Consider the following 26,008-nt stretch of genomic DNA (forward strand, 5'->3'; position numbering starts at 1 on the left):
TTTTCTCACAAGCCAACCACAGTGTGTTTTATTGGGTGCTTCAGTAATACAAGTGCACAACAAACCACTCTGCAATTGCAGAGGTGGCGGGTAGCCAGTAAATATACAAGTCCTGCCTCTTTCACAGGCAGACCTATACTTTTGTGGTCTGCCTCAAAAGCCTTTGAAAAAATACATACAGTACAAACAAAATCAGAGGAAGTTAAAAAGCATGAAGGATCCATTGATGCAAACCTTCCTGTTCCATGCAGATAACATATTGATGACAAATACAAAAAAACAAAAACAAAACAAAAAGGAAAACAGAGTGAAAGCATATATTCTGCATGTTTGTTCCAGGTGCCACTAAGAAAATGAGAATACATACTGTACTGCAGAGCTGGAGGACAATGTGTATGATAATAATAATATTCTGTGTTTTTTCTCCAATACAATACTTCCAACATTCAGATATTGGAAAATAAAAATCCCAATCTACTCTTTGTATAAAAAAGAAGCTTTCAAGTCAACAAGGAACAAAGGACATTTTTTTGTCTTGTTTGATTTTTTTTTTCTTTAAACACAGAAAAGGTAAATAAAATGTCAGGGTGGAGGAAGAGGAGGAGGACGAGGGTGATAGGAGGGCAGGTATACCGTTGCACTTAGTGAGTGTGCTTTGACAGACTATGGGTGAGAGCGAGAGGTAGAGAGAGGTACAGTGAAGGGTGAGGGAGGTAAAGGAGGGGCGTTTGGCGGCGGGGAGTCTATGTGGCGTATCTCTTCGTCCATTGTTTGGCTATTCTGTCATGCTCTGTTCTGTTGGTCAGGTACTGTGTGGCGATGCTTCCCACCAGAGGGTCGGCTGAAAGGTGCAAAGACAGAGAGGGAACACGTCAATCATTCAGCGTCATCACTCGCCTCAGCTGGGCGCTAATCACAAAGACGGTGCAGAGGAGGAGGAGGAGGAGGAGGAGCAATGTCTCAGAAATCATCACAGTTCTACTGGATCATTTGCAAGAGGCAGAGTTTAGGTCGTGTATTCAAATCTAAATGATCAGATACTTGAAAAATGAAATCAAAGGGCCAATCTGTAGTTTTCTGCGATATGTAAAGGTTTGACTGATTGTGCCTTAGAGGCCATTTACACCTGATATCAACCTGATCTGGACACATCATAGAGATAACATCTGATTCACAGGCCTGAAGCATTTTATAATAGCACTTTATATACAGTGTGGAGTATGAGAATAAAGTAATACAGGCAAAATGGACTGTGTGATTTCATACATTTTATCATCTCCATCAACAATGATTTATAAAAACACAATTCGATTTCATTCCAGATGATTAAACCCTGGACAGGACTCATGCTGGCTGATCAGCTGGAGCTTTAACTGAAGAGTCTTTCCTGTAGGCACGGATGCAGCACTCGTTTTATTATGGTGCGCTGACCTTCAGTACACTTGATTACACGGTCTCAAATTCAGCTTCATCAATAACCCGTTAATCACACGGACGCACAGTCGAGCCCTGCAGGAGCAGCGAGGGCTGCGTGTAGAGACTGAGGAAGAGGAGTTGTGGAGAGCCTTAAAGTGACTGTAAAACCACCATATCGCAAGTTAATTCCCTGCACTTGGCTGGCTTCCATTACCCTCACATAAATCATACTGAACTCAAAATTACTAAATGTAAGACAGCAAAAAATGACCATCTTACATCTTTCTCCAATTATTCCTTCGCCCGGCCGAGTTTTCTCGGTTTTTACACTCATTTTCTATCCTGTGCTCGCCCCTCCTCGTTCATATTTCTACCGCTTTATCACCTCAGCTGATGCTTTAACAGAGAGCAGAAATCATGAGTATTGTTATTTTTATAGCATCTCCTCTCTAAGCAGCTCAATTGCTCATTTCTGCTGTGAAAATGTGGTTTTATTATTTACAGCTTGGGGCTGGTGACCGTGCCAAAGACCTGTCAGTGCTGGACGGCCTTGGGAAACAATGAGGGTTTGAATTGGTCATGGCTTACTTAATGCACCCTTACTCGCTCAGTGTGTCGGCTTGAAATTTGGCCTTGAGTAAAAATAAACAGTACATTGAAAGAAGAGAAAGACCTGGCAATGATCTGTTACACAGACTCTCAGTTACATCCAGTGAAGGTGGATGAAGAGAGCTCTTCAAGCCACTCCAGCACCTACTTACCTCTCACCAAAGTCTCTTAACAAACTGCATTCGGCAAAGGTGAAATGGTCGTGTGTGAGGACGATGACGTTACCTGGGTTACAGTCTGTGAGCAGGGAGCAGATGGACAGCAGCACCTTGGAGATGGTGAGGGCGGGGCTCCAGTTGTCCTTCAGGATGTCCAGACAGATCACCCCCTGACTGTTGATGTTGCAGTGATAGATCCTCGTACGAAATGTTACCTGCAGACACACCAGCAGTTCAGAAAGGTCAGAAAGCAAATGAGCTCATTCTCCCAAATACAAGGACACAGGACTTTGGTGGTGGAATGAAGGAATGTGAGCGATGAATAAAGAAAGCCAAAAACAGTTCAAAAATAACCAAGAAACAACTTAAATAAAAGGAGGGCAAGGCAGGGCAGATGTTGTTACCTTTAAAGAGAGGCTGGCAAGCTGTTTCCCCTGCTTCGTCTTAGCTAAGATCAGCTGCAGCTTAATATTTAATAGACAAATACAAGAGGAGGAATATGTGTTTTCCCTAAATGTTGGACTATCTTAAAGACTGACACAAAATAATGAGTACACAGTAATCAAGCTGCTGTTGGACATCAGAAGCAACGCCGGTTTACTCAAAATTACCATAAAATTCAGCTCCAAGTGACCTGAACTTGGGCTGCTGTGACCCTGAAGCCGATGACCTTGCGTGTGAAAGTGGCCGACGATGCCATCGAGCGGCTTTAAATGCACCATGTTTGTTTTATTGCCCTTCAGTAACAGACCATTGTTACAGTGTCTTACAATGAAACAATGCATCACACTGCAGAGGACGCAGCCATCGTGTCACCACAGAATAACACAACTTTAAAGCAGCATAAACCAAAAAATCTGAATCTCAAATGTGAAAGTTTGATGCTTTTTAGCTTTCAAAGTGAATATTTCTGGGTTTTGGATAATTGGCCAAAGTCAGCTATATGAATATGTCAACTTGAGCTCTGAGAAAATGTTTTTTTCAGATTTTATAGACTGAATAATCGATTAATTATGAAGATAATCAGCTGATTAATCACAGCCTAATTCAGTTCTACTTTGACAGCCGACACTGAATTATCTCATTTAAAGACTTTATCCAGACAATCTTTTAAGTTGATCTCAGCAGAACACTGAGCAGTTCCACTGGAGCAGTGGAGGGAAAAATCTTTGACTTTTTAACTTTTCCACCATAATTTAATAATACTGAAAATTTAGAAACTGATCTGCTTCAGAGGTTTTTACTGGAGCTGCCATTAATGATGGGTTCCATTAGGAATTGTGAGATTTTCTCGATTAGTACATTGATTGTTTAGTCTATAAAATGTGGTGAATATATCAGAATTTCCCAGAGCCTGAACTAACATGTGCACATTGCTTATTATTTGCTTTTCACGCTGACAGAGGTTCACTGCAAGAAAGGTGAATTTCAATCTTTGTCCAGGAAACCATCATTATCCTCCATCTGACGTGATCTTTCAAATGTGACTGTGAATTTGTTACCTTGCAGTTACACTTTCAGGCTTTAATTAATTCCATAACTGTCCTCACTTTAAGCAACAAACATGAGTAAAAGCATGTTCGCAGCAGATGAACTAAAAACATGGATGGCATACTTTGTGAGTCAGAGGTGTCTCCAGGAAATGAGTTTTAAACCCTCTAAGAAAGACATTTTTGCTGTGTGGTGTCAGTCTGCAGGTTTATATCAGGGGAGACATGGGGGACAGTGACAAGCTGCTGTGGGCATTACACCTCCTTTTCTCTTTCATTCACATTAACACTGATCTATCAGCATCAGTACCAGTATAATGGGCCTGCTTGATTGCTCCACTGAGGGTCATTTAACACCATTTATCACTGTAGCTGCATGAGCATGTCTCCACAAACACACGGTGTATCTAGAAGGGCAGTATTTTATTGCAGTCAGTGAACCATTTATTATCTGAGCCTTTGAGTTTTTTTGATTTCTTGAAAACAGCACTGGCTCCATCTAAACAGAGAAAAAAACCTCCTGCACTGATAATGTGATACTTGCTGAATCACAATGACCAACAGAGGGCAGCATGGTGCAAAATGAAAGCACAACAACAAACAACAACAGTTTTATTGTCACTTTGATTACTGGACCCACTAGGCGTGAATGAATTCCTTTACTTGCCACAGTGAAAAGTCCATAACATGCAGTCTGCCGCTGCCTTGATTAATGCTGCAACTGTGCTCGTCTCAAACGCCCTCAGCGAGCAAACAGCCAACCCAGCACTGTTTATGCCGTCTGTCTCAGCTTGGATGTGAGCTTGACATCTGTTTGGAGCAGTCGGGCAAACAGTGGTGTCAAGTGTCAGGACCGATCACCAACATCTGGCCCCCCTGACCCTGACCCTCCAGAGGAAGCCTCTAATGAGCCTCGGCATTCCCAAAAATCACACAGGGCAGGACGTTATAAATAACCGACCCCTCTGCAGACCCCGCGCTCCAGGAAAGAAGCACAGAAACACATCCACCTGGCAAACTCGTCGACTCTTGTTCCTCATGTTGAGATTTTAAAAGCTCTGGATCTGCAACGCCCAAGTCTGAGCGCATTCAGCCACTGAGCTCCACTGGAGCGTTTCTGCAGTGAGGGAGAGTATGGCAGCTCCAGGCCCAAGGTTTGGTGTGAGTGCATGTGTATGCAGGGGGGTGGGGGGGTTGGCTGCAGATCACAGTCTGTCGCAGGGGTACGAGGTATTGGAGGGGGCGGAAACACTCGAGTCCCTCTGGCAACAGAAAGCTGGGCTGGAGCCTGTGGATTTGTTTGAGTCTGCTGTCAAACACAGAGCTGGTGGTTACACAGCACAAAGGACGAGAACGAGGGAAAAGAGGGCGAGCGAGCCCGGGGAGGGGGTGTGCATAACAGAGAGAGGAGAGAAAATGAAGGCCAAGTGAAAGGGTAATGGGGTGCGCTGCAAACTAAAGGGAGATTGGCCCCGACGGGTCCGCGTGCTCAATAATGACATCCACTCGACATGTTTAAAGTGCTCTGCAGACAGCGTCACATAAAACAAGAAGAGGAGGTCTTCAGAAGCTGACAAGGGAACGGGTCGGGATTCAGCATGACCCAGATTGTGAGCTCAAATGGCGATTCTTCATAAAACAAAAGTGCAGGAAAGTGCAAACCGAGCTGTGAAGAAGTCGTGTCAGAAGCTGCAGCACTGACTGTACAGCTGCCACCAGGCCGGGCTGAAATAACGTGCTCTGCTCGCTTACTGTTAGAAATACCTTGAACTGGCACTTTATCACATCACACCGTCATCAACGAACATAAAAGTCTGTCCAGCCATTCATTTTCTACACCTCCCTGTCCTGTGCAGCAGGGGGTTCCTGATCCCCGGGCTGTGGACTACTTCTGGGTCATGGAACATTTGCTACCGGGCTGTGATGAAACAATATGACTTAGTGGAATAATACATTTTTGGCCATGATGGCTTATTTTGTGAGAATTACCTTGAACTTGGTGCAGCCTGTCTGTGCAGCAGTTCATTCATCACCCCCAGTCACACCCCCACAACAATATACTGATTTTAAACTAAAGTAGGTCATCAGCACACGAGTCATCTCCACCTTTCAGCAGTACATGAAATCTGTGATCACACCACCTGAGTGATGCTGAGACGTTCTTCTCCTTTCATTCGTGACCACAGTGGAACAAATAAAGTTTCATTTTGTGCAGCGTTTTTTTTTTGCTTGTTTGCTCTCTCTGCCACTTTCTAACTCCTATCAAGGCTTGGGAGGATAACTGGAGAGATGTCTGGTCATGTCTGGACCAAAACTGACATAAACAAATGTTTGAACCTGTAGACGAACCAATGAAAAACCCTGTGTTATAACTTCATCTTCCTTTCTGCTAAGTTAAGGGGTGTGGAGACCAATGCCGCTCCCTCGTCACACCCCGGCCCCGATCAGGAGGACTTTCTATATATAAAAACAGATGGTCCATGGCTGGAGCCTTATCCAACAGAGGTAGGTAAGGGTTGCCACTCTATCACAGGATGATCAGAAAAAACACGTCCCATATAATGTAAGATAATGAGTCTGTTCAAAAAAAACAGTTACAGCAGCTATGATCAAGACTTTTTGATGGAACCCCCTCAGTATTTCAGCGTCTTTCAGCTTCCTCTCTGGTCTCATCAGCCTCATTTACACCAACAACACACAGCTGTTTTCAGCAAAAACAAACTCTGATAAACCTGCTGTATGCTGCACCAAACAGGCAGCCAGTCAAAGTTAGCGACTCAGCGGTAAACACAGTGGAGCATTTAGCAGCTAAAGAGCCAGATGTTTCCTTCAGGAGCTAAAGGGAGAGCGAACACTGGAATAATTCATCAGGTGGCCAGAAATGTGACTCCAAATCAATGCTGATGTTGCTCTGAATCAGCTGGTAACGACAGCCCACATGTCCAGATGTAGCTGCAAATTATTCTGCACAAAACACATAAAACAGAAAGTGACCATGTGTCTATGGTGGAAGAAAATGTGTGGTTGTATGGTGTGTGTGTACCACCACAGGCCAACCTGTGCTCAACACTTACTCAATCTCTTAACTTTTCCACATCGTTATATCATCAAACATATTTCCAGGCCCTGTGCAGGAAGCTGATACTCGGTCAGCCACTCAAACACCCAAATGTTTTAACAGTTACGTCTGCCGGCTGCTGACCTTGGGAGGTTTGAACGGGTAGTCTGGCGTGAAGGCGATGTCCAGGAAGAAGACGCCTCCCTCGTACACGGAGCCCGGGGGTCCCAGGATGGTCGACCTCCACTCGTAGATGTTGTCTCCTTTGGGGCCAGCGCTAGGAAATTGAAACAAAAGACGTGTTAATATGTTAATGAGCGCAGCACACTGGAATCGACAGCCTGGTGTTCAAACTGCCAGCGGGCTGACAGAGATTTGGGGAAGCGAGCAGCTCAGGCGGTAAATGCTACCTTCTGACATGTTAATAATGGAGATTTGGGGAATGCTGAAGCCGTGGAGGTTTGAAGGTTTTCAGTTCAAGGCTATTTTAGTAGGATTTAGATTATCTTTCAAATTTTGATTTGAAGATTAGATTACCTGCAACTGGGAGGCGAGTTAGTGAAGCACATCACACTGACGCAGCAGTGAACCAGTTTGAGCATGCAGCTCAGAAAAACCAAAGATAATCTTTTACATAATAAAAAAAAGAGATACTACATAAACAGGTATTCAGATGTCAACCAGTAAAAAGGATTTCATTTTCCAGCCCGTTTCTCTTCATGAGATGAGTATTTATGCTGAGTGGAGGCTGAAGGTCACAGCTGTTGTATAGGCCCAGTAATTAATTCCATTTCCATATTAAGGGCTCCCTCCCCCACTGTTGTTTGTGGTAAGACCCTGAGCTGGCACAAAGCCAGGAAGAGACCGGGACAATGTCCAGATCGCGAAGCCAGGGACAATGAACAATCCCTCCGATTTCATGTAATTACCAGGGAAGGTGTTTAACGCCAGCCCTCAGCCGCTGGCAGATGTGCTCACAAATGCGCGCAGGCGAACTGGCCGACACGCCGGGTTTGCTTTCACTCAAGGCTGCTGTATTATTGTGTGTACTGTTCACTTTTATTTAGACATAAAGCAATAATCTCAGACAGAGATTTCCTGAATGCGACTGTGCAGTAACCTCAAAGAGCGAACCGTTAAAAGCAGCATCTGGCTCTGAGCATGCCCTTGAAAATAGATCATTCTCCATAAATAGAAATTAGACAGTAGACATTTCCTTCATCCTTCAGTGTCAACACATGCAAATTTCCACTAATCTACTTTGCCACTCTTTCACTCTGCCCCTCTCTTAAGCCTTCTTTAATTAGCTAATTATGATTACTTCTTCTCTGGGGAATTACTTCAAAATACACTGTTGATAAGGACTTCGCCAATCTGGACTTTGTTGTTTGAGACACAAAGAAAACCGTGGATTTTTTTTTTGTCATAGTGAAAATAAAATAACAAAAGAAAAGAATGTACGGGGACCACACTGGACATTGTTGGTGCATAAAAGGAGGACACATGCTGGCCATTTTTCTTTGTAAACTTCATACTGTAAGTGGGACTACAGTAATTGAAATCTTCCACCACACACACGAACAGCAAAACACACATCTGTCAAATAAAGCTGGTGATGTTCACATTAAACATGTTGGGCAGGTTTATTTACAGAGCATTAATAATGCTGCTTTCATTTGTTTTGGTGAGGACAAGCGATGATGTATGGCCAAATGGCACCAAATAACCTGAAACTGCAGGTTTTTGTCTCTTCCAGACAAATTGTGTTGCATTTTGGTTGGACACAGAGAGCAATATCTGAACCAACTACAGGAAATGACTTCAAAATACAGGGATTTATAGGCGCACAGAGACAGATGTTGACATCTGATAGCCAGCAGTTACTTATGCTTGAAAAGCCTGTCATAACAACATAAAGCGAGGGCAGACCGCAGTACGAACTGGTGGTCACATTCAGCTGTTCCTACATTCCTCCGTTGTGTTATTTAAGAAAAGTTCAATTAGAGCAGAGGAGTTCAATATTTCCAACATGCCTTGGCTGGAAGTGGATGAGCATTAAGACGTCAGGTTGTTCAATAAACGACCTACTTGAAGGGCTGTCCTTGACGAAAGAATTCAAATAGTCACAGGAGCTCTTTGACTGATCAATCTGTCCAACGCAGCCATGCAAAAGGATCTCTTTGCCCATCAAAGAGCCAAAGATGTGATGGCTAATAAACCAATCTGCATGAAAAGAACAGGACAAAAACAACTTCAGATTCTTTAGTCCACCAAGAACCCAACGGTTAATTAACTGACCAACTGTCTAAGGCTGCATTCAGGACGACTTCAGCCCTCCACGAAAAAAACACAGCTCGTTCATTTGAATGCAACCAGTGCGGTGACACAGTGAAGTTGGTATTTGGTGGAGTATTTTGTAACGCGAGCGCTGCCTCTCTCCTGTTTACCTCGCCATCATTGTGACCAAAGATAAAATAGCTGCTTTCCAGAGTTGTAAAATCCGGTCCTGAGTGCTGTAAACTGCTTTGCAAGGTTTTGGCATCTGATAAACCTTCAAATTCTTGGATGTGAACTGGATTTCCTGGATTATATTTCATGCTTCACCAGTACCTGAAGCAACACACTCCCACCACCGCAGCCCCTTGCAATTTCAGTCTGAAAGCCGGCTATGACAGGACTGCCTGAAGGCACCTGCTTCAGTCTGACAAACATGCCGACTGCAGACAGTTATTGTCCAGGTGTGCAGAGGTGAAAAAGCAGGCAGGGGTTAAACTTATCTCTCTCATTTTTACTTTTCACAAACTCTTTGTACCACAAATGAATGCAACATTATGAATGCCTTCAAGGACAGACTGTCTAATAACATGCGTCCTCTATGTCCAAATCTGAATACTGATTTTATTCAGAACAAACACTGTAAACGCTTCCGATGTGGTCAAACGACACAATGTACTTAAGTTCATTTGAAGGATTCACCTGCATTTAATTGTGACTAGAAATAACTTTTGATGCAAGTACTGTTTAGCTTGTAATTAGGGATGTTTCTAATGATCTCCCTCATGTTTAAAGAAAAGATCAAACTTAGATTGGTCAATCACTCCTAAAACAGTCAAAATTGAGCACAATCTAATCTGTAGGGAACCAGTCCACTGATTTCACTGGAACACGTCCGTGTTCTTGTCTGAAAATATACTGTATGTTTGAGTCATTTTAAAATGTTAATCACATTCTTCAATAACAAAATCACATTTAAAATGTCGCTGAAATGCGAAACACTCAGCGCTGCGCATCAGGTTTCCATTTCCCTGTCCTGGAAGACTTGCGCGTCCCAGACAAATGGGACAAATTCCAGTCAAATATTACTTGTGTCTATGGACACTATGTTCCCATATTTTTGTGCAGTGACTAATGGTCCAGTATTAAGCATGAGATGGGCTGTAGTGTAATCCCTCTGGGCATTTGCTCACCATCACGGTATGCACACGAAAGAAATGTTTGTTTTTGCCACTTACGAGGTCAGATAGTTATTCTGTGTCTGACAACATTATGGAAACGATCCCTGCCTGACTCCATTTACAGAAACAGCAATTTTATCATTGTAAAACACACTTCATTCAAACTTGATTGAAACAAAATAAAACTCACCAAAAACTGTTCCAACAATCACCAGCAACTCTTGTTTGGTTGAAATAAAAACTCACCAGAATATTTTCACATCTAACTCTGGAATTATTTTCAACACACATTACCCTGTCATCTAAATGTGTACATTAATAAAATAAAAGGTTAAATAGAGAGGGAAGCAGCGTTGACTCTGACCCTGACTTATTACTTGAAACATCTTTTCAAAAGTAGCTGATGACTAAACTTGTTGTGGCCACTCTTCAACCCTGCAAACACGACTTTCTATGTTTCCTGCTGTTGACAGAACTGCATAGGTTTATTTTCCTTGCTCTCGGCAATCTTCCCTCTGTGAAACTTGTGCTTTGATTTCTATGCTGCACACACCTCAGGGTAACACTTCCATTACTGCCACACTATTCAGACGCTTTCCTGACACCATGGTGAAAAGAGACAGCCGTCTCTTCCATTTCCAGACATCCCCAGCAGAAGCAGATGCTCACTTCCTTTGAGGCTGATGAGTTTGTAGCAGTGATAATAACTTAGACATGATGGAAAGATAGAGACGAGCGGGCACGGCAGAGGTCCTCGCTCGGCACCGAGATTGCTGTTGAGGATCTGACAACCACACAAGGGCTGTGGATAAAAGCTAAGTCAATAGCTGAATGTGCATGCCACCGCTGGCTGTTGCTTGGAGACCTCCTCCCCCCACCGGCTCAGGCGTTCCTGTGGTGCTTTGTTGCAGCTGGTTCAGGGCCAGCTCTTTCAGGATGTGACAGTCTCTCTACTTTGCCATTAGCGTTGGGAGAGGTGAGTGGTGTGGCCATCGCATGAAGCTCAAGTTGAGTCATGTCAGTCTACAGATTCGCAGTGGCGGTGAGTGTTTGCAGTGTTTTAATTAATGCATGGATATGTCAAGAGTTACATGGCTAATGGTTTCTTGAAAGTGATTAATAGCTATGCGGAATATTATGCTCAACTGACATATTCAACTTATGACATATTACTGGATAATGAAAACATTAAATAGATTTCAGGTCTGCAAGTGCAACTCCAAACCAACAGACTCATTTCTGCATGTGTCATGGTTCTGCCCTGTCATGCATGGCTGCAAAGTGCCCATTGAAAAATCAGTTTCACTGAATCAATGAGAAGACAATGAAGGCTTTAAGAACAAAAAAAAAAAAACATGATGCAACACCAAGCCCTGAAACTGACAGCAACAGTCAGCTAAATATTATGTGTCACTCCTGTCTTTTCTTTTTTCTCTCTATGGAAAAACAATCTTCCCTTCAAGCAGACAGATCTGCTCAGCATAAATACATGACGTTGGCTGGTGTAACAGTGCTGCTTATGGGCTTTGTTGTAGGCTGCACTAATAATAACCTTTCTGTAAGTAACACTACATCTGCAGCGCACGGTCAGCCAAACGCCTTGATTCACTGAGTATTTGGGTCATTTGTTTCAAGGGTCTGGGATACATTAGGGTGCGGGTGTCCGTGAGAATCTTGCCACTGCCCTGTCCTCAGAGATTATACTGATGTAAGAACCCACTCTGACAGATGGGCCGCTTCCTCCACAACACATCACCAAAACTGTGTTTAACCACTGCTCTCTTTCTTTGAGATCCATCCTTTTCCCCACTTACAGTTCGTCTTTGTGTGACTATTTTTAATAGAAACAACAATACATTTTCCTCCCTAAATGTCACCAGCAGCCTGTATGGTCAGCATGATTCAGTCACAAAGTAGTATTTGTGGTACCTGTGAGAGAGCATGTAATTGCATCTTTCAGTGACCTTGTTCAGTGCTCCACCTCAACAAAGTAAGATTGGACTCTTTGAAACCCAGAGACTGCACACAGACAGCTGTCAGAGTGGGATTAAGAAACTGTTTCTTCATAGAGCATAAAGGAACATTTCACCACAGACCTACTTCGTCATTTTTACCTCAGTTCCTGAAATTGATGCAAGCTGTGCCCTATAATGACTGGCAGAAGTAATAATTTCCATGTATATTGAATGACCTTTCCTCCGCATGATACAGTGCAGCATGAGAGACCAGTGTGTAGTTTGCCAGTTTATTCATCCACATTGCCTCATTCATAGACAGGGCAATCTGCAGATGGGTGCCAATGCCAAGAGATAACCCTTGTGTTGTGGCGTGAGAGCTGGGCTAATCTCCGCAAATCACTAATTTACCTTGACACCCAGAGCCAAGTCCCACAAACATCAGGGCTTGGGTTAAGTTGACGAAAGACATGTAGTCATGTGACAGGCCTGTGCCACTCACAGGTGGATTCATAGGCAAGGTCAGTTAGGACCTTATTTACAGGGAGGAAAGAAAGATGTCTTTATGAGAACATTGTTAAACAACATCTGAAGATATTCAGACAGACTTAATTTGGGAATTTGGCTGACACCCAAGAGCAGACTGCAAAGACAGACTAGAATAAACTTCTTACATCAAAGACAAAACTACAAGCGACAGCTATTACAGAATGCAGAGTCAAAACCACAGTTTGGAGGGAAACCGCAGGAACAAACAGGCTTGTGTACAAAATAACGACTGTGTACAGTAGCATCAGAAACTCTTAGACAGACAATACACAGTCCCACTGTCAAAGAAACCACCTGTTATATTAGTGCCAGACTGCGTGGGCTGGAAACAGTCAGTTCATAGTGATGAATCGAGAACACACAGAGGATGTTCACTGTCCGCTCAAATAAAACCAAGCATGTAAGTCACAGGCATGTGAGGAGTTCCGGCAGTGTTGGGCAATCTGTGAAATTTCTGGCCGACCACAAAGTCAAAAAAATACTGTAAATTGAAGTTCTTCCACCTCTCTTCTCAGGAAACTGCCAAGAAAAAAAAAAAAAAACAACACTCACACCCTTTCAAAGAAATGTTTCTTTCACCTTTTGTATCTGATACAGATATCGATTTCACAGACACGAGAAGGTTTGGGTGAATTTAGCTCCTCTGACACATATCTCTGCAGACTGCTGTAACAGATGGACAAAGCAGTGAATTTAGTCAGAATTCTGTGGAAATGTGACTGGAACATACCGAGCATATGGGTGAACGGTGCCGCAGAAGCGGTCTGAAAAGTCTTTTTGATTTTTTTTTAACCACCATAAAAACTGGTCCCTGGACGAATCCACTGTGACCGGCGTGAATCCAAGCCGACCACAGCCGCGGCCCTCTGTGAAACGACAAACTACGCTCTCTTTACAGCCATCTTTCAAGTCTAAGCGTGTTGAGTCATTGATACTCTAAAGATCAGCTTACATTTAAAAGATCAGACGGGCGGAATATCACTCAAACACAACAACACAAAAGGTCAGAAAACACACGGTAATGCATCACGATGGTCGGACGTGTTACTGCATGGTGAAAACACTCAGCACAGCACAAATGCAGCGTGTTCCTGAAGCAGCCTGTCACGCAGCGAGCTGTTTACGACAGCAGGTAAATAGCTGTCTGAGCCAAGACCTGCACCGAGGGGCTGATAAATAAAACAGGAAAGTAAACCAGTAATTGAATGTGAATCAGTGTGTTTTGGAGCTTGTGAATACCGCCATGCACAAATAAATCCATTATCTGCATTATTCGCCATTCCAGTTCATTCCCCGCGGGCTTTTTTTTCCTAATGGCACCGTCATTCACTTAAGATCTTCTTTTCTATCAGAGTGGCTGCTGCGGTTATCAGAGGAGGAACTTTAATGAAGCAATCTTATTTCCCCCCGACCGTGAAAGAGCCCCAAGCCCAATTACTGTGCAGCTCAACGGCCGAGGTGACACCTCCTTCCTCTGTTCTCTTGTCTTTATTGTCTCAAATGACATGGTTTGTTTTTTAATCAAGCCTTTTATTGTTCATCTGCACAATGAATACTGCAATTACTGACCGGACGGTTTATCCAGCTACAGGGGAAATGGTTGAGTAGGTGGCTGCATTGCACGCTTTCCAAGTCGAAAAGGAATAACACAATTTTATTCCCACAGGAGGGAAGCCTCGCATGCTGGCCTGAATCAATGTGAACAGCAGTCAGTGTTGAACTGAGGAAGTATACTTCGAAAGAGAGGTCTGAAGAACTGGACTTTCCCTCAGGAAGTGTGTCCTCACTGGGGTTTTAAAGTCATGTTGAGGAAGCTGTAAACAGAGCAGAGGTTCTGTTCTTTATCCCAATCCTTCCTTTTTAATTCAGCAAGATGCTTCTGAGGTAAAATTGAGATTTTGGTGCGGTAAGCATTTTTCTTCTCGACATCTGAGCTGCAACATGCACCCAGCCTCTGATGCAGTGCAAATGTTTGCCTCTGGCTAAGAATGAATAATGCAGAGCATATATCATTACCATAACACACAGACTTTGCATAAAGGAAACTGCACAACATCATGAGTCATAAAATATCACTTAGCCAACAAAACATCGCTGTGTACCCAGAGTGAAGGATGACACAAAAACAAATATTAAAAACAAAGAAAGAAGGCTTTAGTTTCATAAATGAGCACTTCATGACCCTCCAACTGAAGTCGTGCAATCTGGCAGAAAATGCAATCATTACCATTTGAGGAGCATTGTTTGAGATATTAATCACACTTGATGTGGATAAGTAGCTCTTTCTAAATAATTTCTGTAAGAACATAAAAGGGGTGTGTGCACATTTATCTTTGTGAGAGCCAATTTGAGTTTTAGGTCTTGGGAGTGAGGACATTTTTTGGAAAGTGAGAACCTTAGACGGGCTGTTTGAGGGTTCAGACTTGGTTTTTAGGGGTTTAGGTTCAGGAAAGGATAGGGAAGGCATGTCAATGAGGGTCCTCACAAGAATAGAAGTACAAACTTGTTTGTGTGTGTGTGTGTGTGTGTGTGTGTTGTCAAGGGGTAATTATAAACATTTGCTTTGCTTGAATAAAGCGAGTTCGAGTTTGTGCTGACATGATGCAAATGGCTTTGCAGACCAGGGAATCACAGGAAAACTGCTTCAGGAAAGGAAACTGCCTAAAAAACAGATTCGCCTCCGAGACGAAACTGCAGCCTCTTGCAATTTATCAACTAAATTAGTCAAGAGTACGGTGTTAATATTTGTAATTTCACAGCTCTGCGCCAAAAGTCTATTTGGTCGTGATTAGAGACAGTGTCTTCAGCCTTTCTGCTCCCTCCACAAAAGCACTGTGGGCAGCCATTTGGCCCCGTGGACGAGGGAATGGACTTATTACCAAAAGGTCAGCGATGAGGACAAGCCGAGCTGCCAGATCTGCTGCGGAGCCTGAAACTCTGCCGGTCTCCTCGACTCCACATTAGCCCTCAGGTTCGCAGGTAGAGAAGTGTAACAAGACTTTGAAGCCGCAGGTTAAACAAATCAGCACAGAGAAAAGGGCATTCCTCTGGGATGTTATTCACTGGTAATTATTCATTTCACCACTTACAACAGAATGTTAAGAGTGTTAACATTTCAGACCACAAATATGTCATTAAGACACTTTAAATCTCTTTGGCAGGAGCTATGGTTTGTGACTTCATGGGAAATCTATCAGGCTCTGAGATCCCAGTCACAGGGGTAACGGGATCTCAGAGCGATTGTTTACTCCACAGTTACTGTATTTGCTCGCTTGCCAGGCGATTCCTGTGTTTGCTTTGGTGTCAGGCTCAGATTACCATTCAGTCATTCTCAAGGACCTAAACTGCTTCTGTGAACGGCAACACTCCACCACCAAACATCCACACACCATGCTTCGTGCTTGGCTTCCCCGCAAACCCATTAATAACGTTCTGGACAAATGTTTGCCAGAAAACTACCTCACAAATGAGGACATTGAGAATTCAGTGACACACATGAATCAAGGCAGGCCATGTTCGCTGTCAAACAAGTGCCGCAGTGGAAAACATTAAGGATAAATTAAACTCTGGGCGGTGTCAGAGGCAGAGCATGTGTTACGTTCTATAGGAGCAAATTTATTTCTTTTCCGCTCAAAAACTATGTGTGAGGGGAAAAATGATGAGGGTTTGCTTGGGAAGAAAATGATTTTCAGCAGATGTTTCATAGGTACGCAGGGAGAACGGCGGCCATAACAAATCAGCAGAGCCCAGTCTGGCACGGTCCATCTGCATGCTGACATCCGTCTGCGCTCACACCAGCCCTGAGACAGCTTCATTTGTCTTCAGATGAGACCGGTCTCTGCAGACAGCAGATTTCTTCCTGTCTTTGAGGACGCTTATATTTATCTAAGATATAATACACTTACTGTCAGCAAATACACAGTTTGAAGTACTCAAATTTAATGTCCTTTCCACTGCTGCAAACTAGAGGCCCTCCTGATAACACGCTACTGTTTTCTCTATTTTAAACCAAAGCATCTTTCACTCCTTCAAAGTTCAGAGGCTGTGCCAATCTGAATCTTTCCAGTACATAGTTTAGAAAACTATGCATGTTTATCCAATATAATGACATGCCATAGAAACATGATCAAGGAGGCAAAACACAGAAGTTTCTCCATTGTGAGGATTTGCTGCTTTTCTCTGTTTTATATTATTGTACACTAAATACCTTTGGGTGTTAGTGGACTGTTAGTCAGACAAAACATTTGAAGGTGTCACTAAGAATTCTGGGAAATTGTGATGGACATTACACAAGTATTCAATCAATTGAGAGAACACTGACAGCTTAACGTTACACAGTAATGTAAGTAAGCTGCAGATCTAGTTTAGAGCTGTAAATTCGTCCACTCAGTGGAGGTTTCCTGAGGTAATCACGTATTCAGCTGCTTTTAAAATTCACAGCCTTTCTCTGCTTCCACAGACATGACAACAGAAAAAAATGTGGCTGAGGTCAAATCTGTAAAGACTTGCTTCCCATTTGTTTTTTCCCCCTCATTCTTTACTTCACAAGCATTCACAGTCTGTTTTTATCCAAACCTCAGTAGGCGCTGACCCGGCCTTGTGCCGATGCAAATGTTTGTTCGGCTTTAGCACAAACATCTCTTATTTTGCTCGTTGAGCAAAGCGATCCAGATTCTGAAACGTTGCCTTTATGAGTGTTCTTATATTTTGCAGTCAATGGACAAGACCTTCACTGAAAGGTCAGGAACATGCCAGCTTCAGACACAGATGGGTGCCTATAGTTCATCAATATTTATAAAGGCGGTGATTATGGAACAAGACATCGATTAGGGCTGATTCATCCAAGGTCAAATGGAACTGTCACCAAAAAGCATTCACTTGCTTTACTCCCTTCAAATTCACATCACATTGCAAAGATCCTACCTGCGATAAGACAGTGAAGCTGCCATGCAAAAATACAGTGATCAACTCGAACACCCAGGAGGTATTCCTGCAGACCCCCCCCCCCCCCCCCCCCCCCCCCCCCCCCCCGGTGGTCCACATCCCTCCGCTCCCTCATGAATATTGATGAACCCTCCCTGCTGTGCTTAATGGTAACGCGGTGAAAAATGATGCTGGGTGTGTCACTCGCACATAATCCCCCAGGGGCATGGCACAAAACTAATATGCAGCTTTCAAAGATATGAAGATGATCCCATCAGCGAGAAGGGAATTAGAGGCCAGAACCTACAATAAAGAGAGCCTCATTTCTTGGTGAGACTCGATGGTGGTGGAGATACATATTCATGCAGAGGCTGTGATGCAGTGACCAGCTGTGAGTGTGTTTTTGAGAACAGAGTTCCCCTGCAGCTTGCATGATGTCATCAGGGAGTGACGGCTCTGTTGTGGGCATCGTGGGGGCATTACGTTACACGCGGAAAATCCGGGGACCAAAGAATGTTATTTGTTCCAGTGACTGGCCACATACATTACAACTCACTAAAGGGAGGGTGGAGTCAGCTGATGCTCTAATCAAGAGACAAATGATGGAAGAACAACACAAACAGGAGGGAATTTGCTTGGAAAGCGAGCATGAGATATTTTACTTATTTAGTTTACAGCTTAGCTGGGACTAATTGTTGGAGAGGATGTAAGGAACAAACAGCAAACTAGACACACACACACACACACACACACACACACACACACACACTCTTTATGTGTCCAATATTGATAAATTTTGCCAAAGAGGTTCAGAGAAAAATAGATTTTTGACTAAAAATGACCTTTGAAACTGGAAAATACTTTTGGCATTAATTCAATAGGAAAGATAAAATCAGCTGATAGGCAGCTCTTTAGCATACTGCAGGTGACAAGGACGGGGAGGCAGCCAAATACATGAAATCTACGTGGCGTTCAACAAAAGAACAGATGCTGGAAATGGAAAAATAAACCCTTACAAGCAGTGATCACACACACAAAACTGAGATTTACCTCAAATATAAAACAATAGTTCAACGTCATCCAAAATGTCCCCCTCGCCAATCCCAACATCCCCTCTTCTACCCGACTCCCTCCATTTTTTTTTTTTGCTGAATTTGTGTCTCGTAACTATATTCTCTTATTTCTTACTTGAACTGCTTTAAAAGCATAAAATGTACAATGGACTGTAAACAATTGTCTGGAAGATGATGGAGGAAACATTACAGTAAAGTCTACATATATAAACAACAGAAAATAAGAATTGACAGTTTGCTAAACTGCTCCCTGAAAAAATGACTGCGCAATCATAGTGTAGCCACCGTAAAGCTGTCAACCTTCGGATTTCACCACATACTGAAACAGTGTGACAGAGCTGTTTGGTACTCTGGATATAAAGAGTTTGGAGGGAGGTGTCCATATGTTTTAGTCCTCCAACACCAAAAATACAAGACATAAGTGTAAAGAATGTAGTAAACAGTGAGTTTGTTTGCTCTAATATAACCTGAACATTAGCACATCTGCTAATTAGCAGACTTGTTTCTGTCTTATTATGTCTTCTGCAGGGATCATTAACCAATGAGGATGCTCACTTTTTGCCTGGGACCTGCTGGCATTAGCTCAATCTTTGAGCGCTCGATCAAGTACGTAGCCACCGAGTGCATTCAAGGCCTTTTACAAGAATCTTGTTTTAAAAGCATCAGTTGAGACGTGAAAAAGTCAGTCAGACTCTGGCCTCTTTAGCTAACTAGCTACAGCTGGTTTTACCTGTCAGCGGCAGGTTTGTGAAGTGTAAAGCTCTACAGGGGCTATTCTGTGATTAAGTTGTGTGAATTACTTGTTGCAGTATCAACCTTATCTGCTTCCACTTCAGTTAGTGGTTCCTTCCATTTCCCAGAATGACTTGTGACAAGCTGACAGTGGAGGGGGGTGAACCTGTTCCTCAAAATGCACCGTGGGTGGCGGCTGCATTGCATTAAATCTATCTGAGCTGCCTTGGGATGAGAAGTCGGTGCCTCTGCCTCTTCTGCAATGGATTACTCTGCTGTGATTACAGTGTACAATAGCAGCTTTACATTTTTTCTCTGAATCTGGATGGGGACACCAAAACCTGACATTCACCAATACACTTTAGGCAGCTGAGCATCGTTCTGCTATCACAGCATTGTAACTGCAATGAAAGTATCTGTTTGGCCATCTGTGAGAGGAGGATAAAGAGATCAAACAGCACATCGGTCCAGAACTGTGAGGTACATCACCAGTAGCTGCTGTTTTAACAACACCACAGCGTCTTTGTTTGGATTTCTGCTTGTAATGTTGGCATTGGTGAATCAATATTAAAAGGAAGGAATAGTAACACAGAACAAATTCAGTTGAAACAAGTCCTCTGATACAGCAGCAACGCAAACGTACAAGACAGAAGTGATAGGTTGACGAATATGAACCGAGAAGCAGAGAAGAGTGTTTTTATGACAGGAGCATGTCGGATGTGGGGGAGACGGAATGTGATCCAGGCAGGAATGTGATATAAAGCAGGGTGATTTTTTCAGGTTGAGAATCAGCACATTGTTCCCACGGTCTCTGGACGTACGAAATACTTTAACCAATTCAGCAGAAGCTTGAACTTTTTGATCCATTTGTTCAACAAAACCATCACGTTAAAGAAGTCACATTGAGCTTCAGGAAATTGTTTTTTTTAAAAATTATTTTCTGACAAGATCAATTGAGAAAATAATCTACAGATTTATCGACAATGAAAGTAGATGTTTGCTGCAGCCCTGATGTCAGGCATTCCGGTTAAAGCTTGACAAGAAATAGAAAAAGGTAAAAGCAACCAGGAGAATTTTCTAAGTAGTTCTTAGTTTCTCAGGTTTACAGTTCAGAACTGTCAGCTCAAAAAAACCAACCAAACCAAACACCTTGTGTGAGTCAACAGCCTCGCTCACCATATTTTGTACCTGCAGAAGTGGCTTGACACTTTTATACGACAACAACATGATTCTGAATCTTCATGTCGTTGGAAATTCAGTCACACCAATGGGCCTGTCATATCTCTCTTTTAGTGGAGCTAATCAAAGTTTTATTCCCGGTAAGATTATTGCAATGTTTGTGCGACTCGCAGGCAGGAGAGCACTTTTCCTTTCAGACGCCGCTTCATTTGCAACAATAGGTGTAAAAACATGAGCCACCGTACAATATACTTGAAGTATATGACAGTGAGAATAATTGCTATGTCAAATCCTCTTGGGCTTCAGCGTGTTCCTGTTCGTTTGATGCATGACAACTGCCAAGGTGACAAGCGAGCTGTCACAATGCCGAAACCGAGATGAAGCTCTGAGACGAATTTAAATACTTGTTTGCATTTTCCAAGTAGTGACATAGCGCTAAAAGTATGACAGTCTTGTTCACGCTCTATGGAAATTGATTTTTTTAAAACAACTTGAGCACTAATATTACAGGAAACATTAGAAAGTGTGTGACTGCTCAACACACACAGGTTACTGTAACACTGTAATACTGAATGCAGCTGAGGGGGGACACAGTAACCTTAGCTGAAAGCTGGAGGAAAAGGCGTGGGCGTTTTATTAGACTGATCAAATGGGCACCGCCTGCCACAGATGTTTCACTAAATTAGATCCTCAACACTTCCACAGCGTTAAATGGTAAATTCTAGCTCTTAGCATACATCCACACTGAAAGACGTGAAGCAGAGCTCTCCATTTTGCAGCGCAAAACGCAGCGTGGTTCCTTCCACATCCCCGAAGGCGATACTGGAGAGACTGTAGGTGATGCGAAGGAGACTGCAGATTTTAACTACACGACGAGGGCGGCAAATCCTCTCTGACCAGGACAAAGCGGCGAGGGAGTCTGAGGGGCCACGAAACGGATGAGATGACATCCATCAACTGGCCCCCAGCGTCGCGTTTGCTGAATGTGCCGAAGTGAATCTCTTTAACACGACTCTCTGTCAGCCTCCTGAAGGGGGCCAACAGTCTGTGACTCCATTTGTCGCGGGGAACGAAATGAATAACCTTTCGGGCTAACCTGGCCGGGAGCGAGGAGCATGTGGCATACAAATGACGACACTGGCTCCACCGCGAGCGCTCGTTCATGCGAGAATGTAAATGGTGCCGCGATCGCTTGCATGAGAAATTTGCCGTTTGATGCATCTGAACCCCCGTCACTGTTAACAGAGGGATAATCTATTTGGGTGCATCACAGAAAACACATTATTAGATTTTGGTATCACTTTGAGCGTACAGAAAAGGGAACACGCGCACACACACACACATACACAGAGAGAGAGAGAGAAAAGGATTATCTTGAAGAAGCTTAATTGTTTCCCAGGCAACTAGTTCCCCACTAAGACGGTGACTGTGAAATTTCCGCTAGCGATTATTTTACTTTCAAATGACTTACTCGTGTCCTCCAGCTAAATCCTTCATGTGAGCCAACCTAGTTTTTTTGGGGAGGTGGGGGGGGGGGGGGTTTGAAATAGATTAGAGTCCTCGAGGAAAACAACATCTCTTTTAGCCTCAAGTACAATAACAAAACTGGGCTGTGAGCTGGAATGAAAAGGTTAGCTCAATGTTTATCATTAATGATGGTGGGCTTCTGATGAGACCCAGCAGGGGTGATTAATTCATGCAATAAACAAGCCCGTCTAGGGTGCAGTAATTCCAAATCACCAGATGAGTCACGCAAAGCCGTTTTCCTTAATCATTTTAAGCAGGTGCCTGTGAGCGAATATGGCCAATCCAGAATGGTCAGGAAACATCAGCATCTCCCACAAGTGTCCTCAATCTTGCACCGACGGGCTTCCATTTTCTTTCTTAATTTGCACTGTAGTGCTGATTTGAGTTATTATTGTATTATGATAAACATGATCGATGTCACTTTGTGTTACTTAAGCTGATAAAAAGCGGGCTCCTGTGCCACATCCCAAAGGCATGCCTTTTGTCATGTCAAGAGAGACTGATGCACATGTGGTCTGCCAGTCGCTCGCGACCATATCTCTTCCTCAAAGGGCTGAGAGCCGCAGCAGCAGCACACAATAACCATTGTCTGTGGTAAATCCCCAGCAGAGCGAGGGGGGAACCACACGAGAATCGAAACAGGTCTTAAAGTCGCGCTGCTGCTCCTTTTCCACCATTTCATCGCAGTCATAATACTGAGATCTGAAAGCCTGTGTTTTCAGCAGAGGTTGCAGCGTGCATTATGCTGCAACAACAGCGCCAGAGTGGGCTACAGTCACTCTAATTCACCTGAGATTACCATCTCAAACAAAAAACACAAACAGCAGCATAATGGGAACGGAGACAAAAGTGAGTGCGTTGCAGTGTGGCCTTTCCTTTTCAACAGCAAGAAGCCTCGCGCGGCCCTGCATTCATTACAGCTTGCACGTCTGCACAAACAGGCTTGTGAATCATTAGAGAAATGCTTTGACGAGATAACGTCCTCTTACCTGCAGTTTGGAGGTGGGTCTAGTGTTATTTCTGCAAGCTCTTTCTGAATCCTGGAAGAGAGAGAGAGTTGATTGTTAAAATCAGTATCAGGAGAACATAAAAGCTGAAGGAATGGACATTTCTCTAACACGTGAAGTGAGTGTTTCCAGCTTGTGATGAGGTAAATGTTGCTTCTAGTCCCACCTTCAACCATGTGGACCTACAGCTGTTAACAACACAGCTGCAGAGAACATTGCACTTATTCCAGTTTACAGCAGGCAGGCTGTAAAAGGTGTCACGACTTCATTTGCTGTCCATATGAGAGGCATAAATTAAAGCCAGAGAGCTCACTTCAGCATTCCAGCTTGAATACAAAATAAATGATTTAAGCGTTCATGTTTTGTCATTGTGGTCATTTGTGGAGCACTCGACTGCTTGGAGACTTTTGGATAACTCTGCAAAAATGATGATTCAGACTGTGAAGGGCGACACAGCGCAAACGCTGCTGCTAAACTCGCTTTAATATAAAGACAATACTTCAGACAACAGCGGAGGCTCTCCGTGTTACGGCCCCTTGTTGTGCTGAAGGCCCTCGGAGAGACTGTTTTTAAGCGAAGCACAGCCGCACAAAAGGGAGATGATCATAACATCACTCACTGTTATAAAAAGACTCAGCGGCCTCAGCCAACCCTGTGCTCATGCGGTTGCATAATTCTGTCATCGCCTGTCTTTTTTTGGGAATAAGTGCTGAGACTGGTGGAGGTAAGTGTTGGTGGTGGTGTTGGCGGCGTAGGAGAGACAAAAGCGCCGCGGAGCACGAGGCGCGTCTACTCAAACAAACAGGCTGGAACGGGAATATCTCTTTCAAATGACAGCGACGACACTCGAGTGCCGAGCTGTGCAAGACACCACCTTCCTGTGGGTTCGGTGTCACGCTGAATAGCACGGATGTTTGAAATGACAATGCCTGCGGGACTGTAGGCTTTTTATATACCTTCACACCCCCGTGGGCATGAGGAGAGAGGCCTTTAGTTTAACAAACAACCCCCGTGTAGCTGTCGCTCTCCAGAGAAGTATTCACACTCCTGTCTTTTCTTACCTCTTGGCACTCGTTGAAAGTTTAGCAGCGGTTTTACTCGAGATCTTGGTCTCCTTCTTTTTGGGCTGTGCTTGCTCCCGCTCCTGTTCGGGCGGTACCGATTCCCTTTGTTCAATGTCTGAGCTTCCCCCGCTGGTGCTGGGGCTGTCGTCCGGTCTCTGCACTTCGCTGGACATCGTGGGCCCTGATCGGAAAACATGGACGGCGTGTAACGTGAGCAATGCAAGTTTGCACCATAGAGATGATTTAATGTCAAACTGCTCGCTGGTGCCACCTCAGCAAGATGAAGCCACAGGAAGGTGGGTTTAATCAATGTACAGCTGGACGTGGATAAGGAGGGGTATGCAAAGTGTGAGCTGATGAAAAGACATTTGTCAGCCTCTGGTGCTGTGAATTACAGATGTATAGAGCCCTTGTTAAAAAGAATATAACAAGCCACTGGCCTAATGATCTACTCTGGGTCATATATTACAGGCTAATTGTTTGGCAGACTTTATATCAGCAGCTTTACTGGCTTAGGTTTCTAAGGCAGACTAAAGCCCTTACTGCTGCCCTATGTCTTCATTTCCCCTTTTCTTTAAACAAATACTGGATAATATTGTGGTTTTGGGTCAATGATGTGACCCTACAAGATGGATTAAACAGCTCATGAAAGCCTTGCAGGCTGATTTAGTCAAAAAGTGAGACGTGTTATCAGTGACAGATGAGACAAGACACTTGAAAATGAAGACGAGCATCGTCCCGGTTTGTTTGACATGATTCAAGCTCTGTTTAACAGACGACAAAGACACGGCTAAAGCACAGAGGCTGGACTGGAAATGTAATATAAGAACAGAGATGTGATGGATGAGAAGTTAATCAAAGCGATGAAGTGGAGAGGCGGACAGCTCGCCTTTCCCGGGGGGGCGTTTCACGGTAACGATCAGGGGGCATCAACGGCCGAAATGTACCCGCTTCAATGGCCGTTGGAGAGGACGAGGTCGATGCGGAGACGTTACAGTCCCCCAAAATACCAAGGGAGACAAGTTAAGATGTTTGTGTGTGGGCAGACATCACTTCACGGCGCGGTCAAACCGGGTAGGTCAACATTTGAGGGGGTGAAAACACAATAGGGGTCGACCGGGGGGCTGAAACCGAGCCGTCATACAAAAGCGACCGTAAACATTAAGCTAGCTAACGTTCCGAGGCCGGGGGGGCGGAAAGTAGGGTGCGTTACGTTACCGTTGAGGGGTAATTTTAAAAGAAAAAAAAAGAGCCGAACAGGCCTCGGTGTTTTAAAGTCAATGAAAATGCGCATAGGAGAAGGCGTTTCTGCCGGGCTCGTCCCGAAGAGCCGACGACCGGGCTGATGGAGGACGGTCAGCGGCAGGGCCGAGCGGAGCGGCGGCGGCGGCGGCGGGGGCGAAAACGTGCGGAGCCTCGCCGTTTCTGGAGTGTCCACATTGTGCGTTGAAGAGCGGTGACCCTGCCTCGGCACAAAGGGAGGCTCGTCCCACACATCCACCTCCTCCCCCCTCACCCCTTTTCCTCCTCCTTCTCCGCTGGAAAACGACACTTTTCACGGGACATTTACTTACTTTTCGCGTATCTACGAGGGGCCGCTGAATGTGTGCGTCGGTATTACCTGGCGGCTGGCCGTCGATGCTGCAATTCCGCGTCGTAATCCCAAAGGTACCGAAAAAAGTATATCCTCACACGGCCGTCTGCTCGCTCCCGTGTCCTAGCTATTTAACTGGAGGTAGCAGCAGCAGAAAAGCGATTACAGAAAACTGAGGCAGCCCCGGACCGCCTCCGCGCGCGCTCCCGGCCTGCGCGC

The 26,008-nt window shown here is 44.1% G+C and overlaps 1 protein-coding gene across 2 annotated transcripts; it reads right to left on the reverse strand.

Moving 5' to 3' along the window:
- On the reverse strand, positions 1-26,008 carry ube2e2 (ubiquitin-conjugating enzyme E2E 2). Of its 2 annotated transcripts, none has more exons than XM_076737156.1 (6): positions 25,817-26,008; positions 24,193-24,376; positions 23,114-23,164; positions 6,876-7,008; positions 2,251-2,398; positions 1-841 (listed from the first exon to the last, which is right to left on the reverse strand). In XM_076737156.1, exons 2-6 carry the CDS (start codon positions 24,366-24,368, stop codon positions 744-746), a joined length of 606 nt encoding a protein of 201 aa, XP_076593271.1. In that variant the 5' UTR covers positions 24,369-24,376; positions 25,817-26,008; the 3' UTR covers positions 1-743. The 2 variants fall into 2 exon arrangements, with proteins under 2 accessions (XP_076593271.1, XP_076593272.1); XM_076737157.1 differs by having other exon boundaries at positions 25,770-25,995.

The sequence above is a fragment of the Chaetodon auriga genome, chromosome 8 (assembly GCF_051107435.1).
Source record: "Chaetodon auriga isolate fChaAug3 chromosome 8, fChaAug3.hap1, whole genome shotgun sequence".
NCBI lineage: Eukaryota > Metazoa > Chordata > Actinopteri > Chaetodontiformes > Chaetodontidae > Chaetodon > Chaetodon auriga.

Coding starts and splice junctions, on each gene's coding strand:
- ube2e2 (XM_076737156.1), bottom strand. CDS start 24,368: ATGTCCAGCGAAGTGCAGAGACCGGACGACAGCCCCAGCACCAGCGGG. Junction 23,165..24,192: donor CTTTCAACGAGTGCCAAGAG/GTAAGAAAAGAC, acceptor TCTCTCTTCCAG/GATTCAGAAAGAGCTTGCAG. Junction 2,399..6,875: donor ACCCGTTCAAACCTCCCAAG/GTCAGCAGCCGG, acceptor GTGTGTCTGCAG/GTAACATTTCGTACGAGGAT.